General features: G+C 49.9%; 1 protein-coding gene across 1 annotated transcript; it reads left to right on the top strand.

Moving 5' to 3' along the window:
- The first annotated feature begins 1,670 nt into the window (after positions 1 to 1,670).
- On the top strand, positions 1,671 to 5,315 carry LOC120647413 (4-coumarate--CoA ligase-like 4). Its single transcript, XM_039924193.1, has 5 exons — positions 1,671 to 3,072; positions 4,359 to 4,504; positions 4,626 to 4,693; positions 4,776 to 4,878; positions 4,997 to 5,315. Exons 1-5 carry the CDS (start codon positions 1,860 to 1,862, stop codon positions 5,108 to 5,110), a joined length of 1,644 nt encoding a protein of 547 aa, XP_039780127.1. The 5' UTR covers positions 1,671 to 1,859; the 3' UTR covers positions 5,111 to 5,315.
- The last annotated feature ends 4,427 nt before the right edge of the window (positions 5,316 to 9,742 follow it).

Below are 9,742 nucleotides of genomic sequence, written 5' to 3'. Positions count from 1 at the left end.
GACTGATTTTCACGAGATGAATCTAACGACGTTAATTAATTTATAATTGGACATTAATTGGCAAATAACAACGAAATTGCTACAGTGTCAAAACCCAAACTTTTTCACGAACTAAACGGGCCTAACCTTCTCTGGGGCAATTAGATTGATGCTACTATTTCGCTGGACGCAGGGTTGTCGTGTTGCCATTGTTGCTAAACGGTTTCTCGAACGGCTCAGATGGCGCAGGCACTGACCTGGCTGGCCGCTGGGAAGCTTATCTGAATTCTGAACGACTGACGCCGGAGTAGCGGATAACCAAGCAAGCATTATATGAAGACCTAATCGTCGTGTGCCTTTTTGTATTACCAGCAACGCTTTCATTGCCCAAACAGAAAAAAAAAACAATTCTGAGTTTCGTGCTGGCTCTGGAGCATGATGAAAGACGGCCCAACCTCCTGCCGAGGAGAGCCAAAGTCAGACGCCGTACGTTTGCTGTTTGCACGTGTGCTAGTAATAAGGAAAAAAGTCCATTTTTTACCATCTAATTCTGGTCTCAATTTGATTTTGGCCATCGAACTCTAAAATCGGATATTTTTGGCCATCCAACTATCAAAACCGTTCAAATTTGATCATCGACTAGTTTTTGGTATGTGGTTTTAATTTTTTTATTTACAATTAAGTCCTTAGATCTTAAAATAATTATTACTTTCTGTCTATACCTCCGATTTATGTCATTTTTGCGGTCACGCATTCGTAACGGTGAGCTTTATCTTTTAAAATATTTTTCATACTATTTTATCACTATTTGTTATATTATTTTTTATATTGTTGTGTAAAAATAACAATATAAGAAAAGTAAAATAAACAATTACTAAATAATATAAATAATATTTTAAAAGACAAAACTCATAGTTACGAAGGCATGACCACAAGAATCACTTAAATCGGAGATACTAGAAAAAATAATAATCATTTTAAGATCCAAGGACTATAGTGATAAAATAGTATGAAGAACATTTTAAAAAATAAAGCTCACCGTTACGAATGCGTGACCGCAACAATGACATAAATCGGAGGTACGGACAGAAAGTAATAATTATTTTAAGATCTAAGAACTTAATTGTAAATAAAAAAAATTAAAAACACCCACCAAAAATAGTTTGATGGTCAAATTTGAACGGTTTTGATAGTTGGATGGCCAAAGATATCCGGTTTTGGAGTTCGATGGCCAAAATTAAACTGAGGTCAGAATTAGATGGTCAAAAATAAACTTTTTTTTTCTAGTAATAATGAGTGCCGATTAGCTCGGTTTCCTTAAACTGGGACGGAGCACAGGAGCCAGGTTGCACCCAAGGCCGCACGACGGCAGTCGGGCACCGAAGGACGCAGATTCTTCTGAGGTCTAGCCCACCCAGGCACCCACCCTTGCGCCGCATTCACCCCGGCACCGACAGGTGGTGCACCTGCACACGGACGGGATGTGGGCATGTGGTCCCGCTCGTCAGTCGTCGCACGCCTGCGAGTGCGAGTCAGTCAGCGGCAGCTCTGCTTTGCCAACCACTTGGGTATGTTTTTCTGCACATGCTGCACGCTTTCCAGAGGGCCCACCAGCCACCATTTGAACGCGACGGCGACGGCGACGGCATCTCGGCATGTCGCCCGGACGCGGAGGAGGGCTACTGCGACCTTGCCATTGCCACGCCCGCCAAGTCAGACCAAGCAGAGAGACGCCCGCAGACGCACCAACCACCAGCACAGCACAGCACAGCAGAGCAGAGCAGAGCAGAGGAGGACTAGAGCGCGGCGCCACCACCCGGGACCAAGAGAGCCAACAGGCAGATCGCGCGCGATCCATCCATCCGATCCCGCCGATCGCCATGGCCCCGCCGCCGCCGGTGGACCCGCGCAGCGGCTACTGCGCCGCCACGCGCTCCTTCCGCAGCAAGCGCGCCGACGTCCCGCTCCCCGCCGACCGCGACCTCGACGTCGTCACCTTCCTCGCCTCCCGCCGCCACGCGGGGACCGTCGCGCTCGTCGACGCCGCCACGGGGCGCAGGGTCACCTTCGCCGACCTCTGGCGCGCCGTCGCGGGCGCGGCCACCGCGCTCGCCGCCCCGCCGCTCTCCCTCCGCAAGGGCCAGGCCGCGCTCATCCTCTCCCCCAACTCCGTCCACTTCCCCGTCGCCGCGCTCGCCGCCATGTCCCTCGGCGCCGTGCTCACCACCGCCAACCCGCTCAACACGCCCGCCGAGATCGCCAAGCAGGTCGCCGACGCGCGCCCCGTCCTCGCCTTCACCACCCGGGACCTCCTCCCCAAGCTCCCCGCCGCTGGCCTCCGCGTCGTGCTCCTCGAGCTCGAGCGCCTCCCCTCCGACCCCGCCGCCGTCGTCGCCACCATCGGGGAGATCTCCGCCACGACGCCCGACCCCGCGCGCCGCAGGGAGCGCGTCACGCAGGACGACCCCGCCACGCTGCTCTACTCCTCGGGGACCACGGGGCCCAGCAAGGGCGTCGTCGCCACGCACCGGAGCCTCATCTCCATGGTGCAGATCATCATCACGCGGTTCCGCCTCGAGAGCTCCGACAGGACCGAGGCCTTCCTCTGCACCGTGCCCATGTTCCACGTCTACGGCCTCGTCGCCTTCGCCACGGGGCTGCTCGGCTGCGGCGCCACCATCGTCGTGCTCTCCAAGTACGAGCTCCCCGAGATGCTGCGCGCCATCAACGAGTACGGGGTCACCTACCTGCCGCTCGTGCCGCCCATCCTGGTCGCCATGGTGGCGCACCCCAAGCCGCTGCCGCTCGGCCAGCTGCGCAAGGTGCTCTCCGGCGGCGCGCCGCTGAGCAAGGAGATCATCGAGGGGTTCAGGGACAAGTACCCGCAGGTGGAGATCCTGCAGGGGTACGGGCTCACGGAGAGCACGGCCATCGGCGCGTCCACGGACTCTGCAGAGGAGAGCCGCCGCTACGGCACGGCTGGGCTGCTCTCGCCCAACACCGAGGCTAAGATCGTCGATCCGGACACCGGTGAGGCGCTCCCGGTGAACCGCACAGGCGAGCTCTGGTTCCGGGGGCCATACGTCATGAAAGGTAACAACGGGAATCACGTACCGCAATATATAATTAGTTTGTACTATGTCCATGATTTTATATATTGCATTTGACCAACTCTGAATGTCTTTAATCAGGGCGTGGGGTTAAAATAATAAGCGTACTGAATAAACGTGTTCTTAATTGCGATAAGCATTTGTCTAGAGATAAGCAAGTAGGAGTAGTATAATACTTGCACAACTTGCAAGAAAACAGATCAGAGAGTAATGGTTCATTAGTCCAAATGTGAAATTAGTTTGCAATAATATGTCAGCTAATATCAGCGAACATTCAACTCTAATGGTTCATTAGAGTTGTTAATATCAGCGATCCAATTGCATTTTGTCAGTAAACTGTGCTAGCTGTTCCGGACTACTATCGTGTTCAATTCTCAATTTCTGGATGCCTTTTGCCCAGTCTCACCTTTTTAAGTGGAGTCCAGTATTGAACTCCAACCATTTTAGTAGAGTACTAGAACATAATATGCACAAGTCAGAGAGTAATGGCATTGTTGTCTTCGGTATTTAGACAACAACAAAGTTCCTATGTATTTTACATGAATCTCTCCATATGCTCATTCTGTTCCAGACCGCTAAATTTGTACTGAGGTGGAACTCATCTCACAAATACAGAGTCAATTCTTCTAAAAAAAAAACCCAGTCAGTTTATACAGTTAGAACGAGTTGCAGAGAACGTGCCCTTCATATGTATCATTAGCATCTAGTCTCACCTGTCAATAAACGGTTATTAACTAGTCCCCATGCTCCCAGCAACACGTATGAAATAGCACCATTTTAGTGTTGATTATTATGGTTAATCCTACACTGCAACTTTGCTGGTTATATATGTTGATCTGAACGAGTAATCAGGGTTTGGCTTTCTGAAGAGGCAGAAGTGTAGGCAGAAGCAAGGCACTGCAAAACAACAGGATTAACTGAAATATTCATGTGTTCGAGATTGACGGCTATCCTATACGGGTTGCAGGGTTTCAAGTTTGACTCTTTTCTCTCCCAAACATGTGATAGAATGCTCAGGATTCGGAGCATCAACACTCAGTTGTTACTTTCCAATGATTCAATTACCAGAATATAGTCTCTCTTTCATTTTAGAACGTTAGCTAACAGGAGGTGAGGCATGGGAGTCGTTCAAACTTACCAATCAGCTATAGACATACGTAGTGGCCTCTGGTAGAACGAAATGTGCAGTCCAAGTCAGTAGATTCCGTGTTACTGCTTTTAGAACAGGTTGGTTAATACATGATGAGCATGCGATGTTGATCTTCCCAGGGTACTTCAAGAACACAGAGGCAACACAGTCAACGTTGACACCTGACGGATGGCTCAAGACTGGGGACCTCTGCTACATAGACGAGGATGGGTATCTCTTCGTGGTTGATCGCCTCAAAGAGCTGATCAAATACAAAGGGTATCAGGTAAGCATCATTGAGGAGTGAGCGCATCTGAAATATAACTCGTGCTGAGATCCATTTTAGTCTAAAGTTCTGAACTAGTAAGTGTTTCTTGGCATCTGAAATATAACTCGTGTATGGACAGGTGCCTCCGGCAGAGTTGGAGGCTCTTTTGCTAACACATCCGGAAATTGCAGATGTCGCTGTTATACCGTAAGTGGCATCGAGATGTTAGTAAACACTCTGTTGGCATCTTAACTGTTTCAGGTTCTGAATGGATTGGTGCTTTTGGCAGGTTTCCTGATCGTGAGGTTGGCCAGTTCCCGATGGCCTACGTAGTTAGGAAGAAGGGGAGCAACTTGTCAGATCGCGAGGTGATGGAGTTTGTGGCGAAGCAGGTATGCAATATGTGACTCATGAATCATCAGACGATCCAGCAAACAACGGTAAATAGACAGGCGTTTGTCTAATTGACGCAATTTCTCTGACCTGCTGCTGTATACGCAATGTTAACAGGTAGCGCCTTATAAGAAGGTTAGGAAGGTGGCATTTGTGACAGAAATTCCCAAGAATGCGTCCGGCAAGATACTGAGGAAGGATCTCATCAAGCTCGCCACATCAAAATTGTGAGATGTCTACTGGTCCGAATTTACTGTGTTGGCATCAAGCGGCAGTGAGCTCTGCACTTTCCCAGTACTGGCGAGTGTTAACTGAAGATCCCATTGGGGGCTATTTGCCTGTGTAAGCTGTTCATGTACAAGGTTATTGCGTCTGTAACCAGGAATGAATAATCAATTTGGTAAATAATTCCGAGTTGTAGTGTTGTATCACAAGATTTTTTTTTTTCATTCCATGCACGGATCCTCACGGGGTATTGTCCTACAGACTCGTAGCTTCTGGCCGTTGTGATTCAGAACGTTTACCACATCCCCTGCTTCCTGATGGCGTCCAGTGGGCCGTGGGCCGCCAAATGCAGCATGGGCCATGGCCGTTAGTCAGTGGTTTCGGCAAAGAAAAAAAAAAGGAGCCGTGCGATTCAAACAAACGTGAAAAATGGACACAGGAGTCCAATCCAACGAACAGCCTCGTTGTTTTGGTGTTATTACACCTGCGCCAGGATCTCTGTTAGCATAGTGTTACAACTTTATCGGGTTTATTCGCAACAGGCCGAGCGTTAGACATCAGCCGCCCTTTGGAAAGAAAACCTTCGAATGCGATGCAAGCAGCGGTAGGTGGTCGGCGCAGCTGGCCGCAGTTGATTCGGCAGCCGCAGCCGCACCCGCAACTATACTAGTAGCTGCTGCACGGCGGCGTTACGTGTGTGTACAAGGAATACTTTTGCCGGCACGGCGATCCCTTTGCTGTTCCATCGACGCCATCACGACGCAGCGCCGCCGGGATGGGCTCGGCGCATACGGCGCGCACGCCTGCTGCTTCTTTTTTTCTCCGATCCGATCTCCGACAGAATAAAGGCGAAACCGACCGCTGGGGGGCGGATCATGGATCGTTCGGAGAAAAAGAAGGAGAATGACTGGAGAAAAAGCAGGGGGAGCCGGGTCGAGGCAAAGCCGGATTCGACAGGGAGAGCAGAGTCCTGGGCCAAAAAAGGTTGCGAGGCCGAGGTTTCCAAGCTCGATTTGGGTTTTGGCAGATGCATGCATGTATAAGGGGAGCGTCGTATGCCATGCCTCCGTAGAAGTACATACGGCCGGCCATACGGGCCCCAGCGATGGCCCATGGCCGCCCGGGCCTACGCGGCGAGCCTTCCCAGGAAGCACGGCGTGTCGCCGGATTACAGTGCGCGCGACGCGATCCTGGGAGGTGAACAAGCGTGCATTTTTGCCAGCACCAGCAGTACAGCTTGCGCGGTAGCAGTAGAACGAGAAACGGAGAGAAGGGCGGAGGTGCCGCCCGCGACGCGCGCGTGCACAAGCTTGGACAAGGCGGCGGAACTGGAGGAGTGGAGGGGGCTCTCGGCAAGCGTTGGCCAGGCGTCCGGCGAGCCGAACGTCGTCCAATCAGAGTGGTCGCGCCCGTCGATGCAGTGCCGACCTGGGCGTCACCTGGCGCCCCGTACGTGTCCCGTAGCGTCACGGGCGCCCGCCGCCAGCCCACCAGGAGGGACCAGCGACTTCTATTCCGCGACGAGGCCGGACGGCCGGGGTGACAAGCTAGCCGCATCGAAGCATCGACGGGTGCGAGATGCGATCGAATCCAGAGGCCAGTGTGGAAGTGGGGAGCAGTTTGCGAGCCGCGGCCTGTCACGGTTAGTTCATTCAGAAATTAAAAGGGACCGGATCGTCGCCTGTAGCGTCCGGCGTCGTATGCTCGCCATACATGGAAATTGCAGGTCCGATAAAACGTTCATCAAATGGGTCAATGGAGTTGTTAGCCTTTGCATGCATGTCAACTGCAATTGTTGAATCATCACCCAATCTCAGTACTATTTCCACCATGATTCTTGGACGCCGGGAACATGCCGCTATAAGGGTTCCTACAAAGTACAAACCAAACAGTCACTACTCACTAATATAAAAGAAAAGAAGCTTTGCACATACAAAGACTGCATTCCTCTTGGCTGCCAAACAAAGCTTTCAGAAAGTTCCACTCTTACATCCTATAAACCACCCCCCTCCTTGGCCTCTTACCTACCTGTCTGCTCTAGACTGCTGCTGCTACATTTCAGAAACACACACAAGAAAGGAAAAACCAGCTTCAAACAATTAGATTAGTACGTGATGCATCACTAAGAAATTAAAACAGTAGGTCCATTAATTTTCTGCGCTGTTTCGGTTATGGAGTTATGGCCTACGGAATAAAATACACACACACACACTACGGGGATGCCCTCATGCTTGCACAACGGCATTATCCAAAACTGATAGGTGTCGCCGTCCCTCATTGGAGCTGAGGGAGAATATAAGATGCATGCATCATGGCACCCATATCATGTCATATGAACGTAACACTGAGGAATTTCTTTTCCAGTTTTTTTTGTGTGGCTGTGTGGCGTGGCCGCGCAGGCCACCACTCACCGGTGGTCTTATTTGCTCCTGCGGCATTGTGTTTAGCAGCTACATACTCAGTGTGTGAGAAGCATCAGGCATGCCGTACACGATGAGCCTGACCGCCCTTTCCGGCCGGGGGCTGCCGTTGCTTGCTTCATTCATTCCCCTCCACATCATGCAAAGGCGGCGGCCACTTCCGGTCTATTGCTCTTGCTCCCCATCCATTCATCAGTCTTTATCCCCACACCCCCACTCAGCCTCAGCCCTTGCTTGTGGTCAATTCAGCTGTCTCTTCCCGGCCTTTCTCTGCACGCACGCCCCCTAAGTTCTCCCTTGCTTTCTGCCGCTCCATTTCGTAGTGCTTCCTACTTTTTTCCCTATAAAATTAGCAGGAGTATATGTCTGTCTGATTGACCACAGCTTTAGCTGTATACCTATCACACAAAAAGGGGACGATACCGGTATGCAATTATGCATACACAATTAGCACGCACTAAGTTAGGTTAGGCATGCTCGCATTGTGCGTATATATCTGAAAGTACTCCTGCAACAGACCAACAGTACAGCATGATTGTGAAAGTATATTGGAGCAGTACTGTATGATTGGTAGTACATGCATGTTTGAAAACGTGCTCGAGACTCAACCGACGATACATGCTACATGCTGTGTCACAGAAGCGAGCCACGCACTTTGATCAGCTCTCATGTTTGAACACGCATGCTGTTTAATTTCTAGTCCAAACATTGTGCAAGAAGATTCCCCCTGCGAAGGCTCCAGCAGTGATTAGCAGTCGTCGATCGGCAACACTCCATGTGAACGTCGTGAATCCAACACCAGTCAGCCGGGTCAGTCGGATGCAACGAAACCCGTCAATTCTGTGTCCAAAACTCCAAAGGATGATGCATGCGATCGCTACCCCGGTTCAAAATCTTGTGCCTCAAGTGTCTCTGATATTTCTGCGGCCGTGGAGCTCTCCAGTGTGAAGTCACCGATGCTTGGATTGGATGCATCCCGCCGACTGGTCGGTCGGAGTTGTAAAGGAGGGAAATGGGGGAGGCTGGCTGTGGCGGCGGCTCCGACGAGCACCCGGGCGGCCGGGGATAATCTTTTCCCCCACAAAATAATCAGTCGACGAAGACCGTCTGATGGAGCCGAAGAAAGGGGATTGCTAGCAGCACACCTTGTTCATCACCAACCCCCACCATGGCGGATTTTCAATGCTGCGATCGTGCAAGAACGCCAAGACCACACGGCACCGCGCGCTGCCTCCTCATCTTGCCATCTTGACACTATTCAAATTAATTTTTTCCCCTCATTTTTTTTGTGAAGCTGCTTCTTGATTACTTCTGTGTTGATTAGTGGTTTAACAAATGGCGAGAATAGGCAATGATGAAGAACGGACTCGACAATGGGTGGACCAGAAATGGAATAAATCCAACGCTCAGCAACAAGAAGGAAGCTCACCGGCCGGCACAAGCTTTGGCGACCCACCCCCGCCGATCATTGCTCATAGATAATCCATTTACTTGTATTTTATTTGTCCAGTATATACTACATTTTCCTAGAGTATATCTGCACATCTATTTATTTATTAGGTTTTAGGCTATTCATCAGATATATATGAGTACTATTTTAGAAACGCTATGATTGGTTTCTTATTTTACTTCGAGATTACATCCGAACAAATCCATTAGAAAGGCTTTGCTATCGAAGCTGCGAACAAATCCTTTTTTAACCAAAATTGTTGCCGTGTCCTTTTCAAGTGAAGAATCGCAGTTTCCTTTGTCTTTGAAATTCAAAAGCAAATTCCGCGTGCAGACAAGAATCGGTACACACCGAGGGTAGCAAAGATTTCATAGTATCGATGAGCCGTGTACCAGTAGATACGGAACGAGTACGTGTAGCATGAAAACCCCTAGGAGCCGCCGTGTACCGCCGTCCGGAACGTCATTTGATGGAACGTACCAGAAAAACGCAACCATTTAAACGTAGCAGAACCCGTGCCGCGACCACGGTGGCCCCTGCTGTCCTAGAACGGAAACAGCTGGAGCTCCAGAAACTGTGGTGTGCCTTCCGTTTGAGATTATTATCTGTACCTTTGTGTTGACCAAAAGGCTGTTCTATTGCTCATACTGTATCATTAGAATTCCTACTTAAAATTCTTTTTTGAGTATACTTCTTTATTATATAAATAAATTATTTATAAGCAGAGTAATTCTAGTTAAAGTCCAATACAAAATATCGTAGCAAAAT

This window comes from Panicum virgatum, chromosome 9K (genome assembly GCF_016808335.1).
Source record: "Panicum virgatum strain AP13 chromosome 9K, P.virgatum_v5, whole genome shotgun sequence".
NCBI classification, from domain to species: Eukaryota; Viridiplantae; Streptophyta; class Magnoliopsida; order Poales; family Poaceae; genus Panicum; species Panicum virgatum.
The sequence above is the reverse complement of the archived record's forward strand: the minus strand, read 5'-3'. Positions and strand labels throughout refer to the sequence as shown.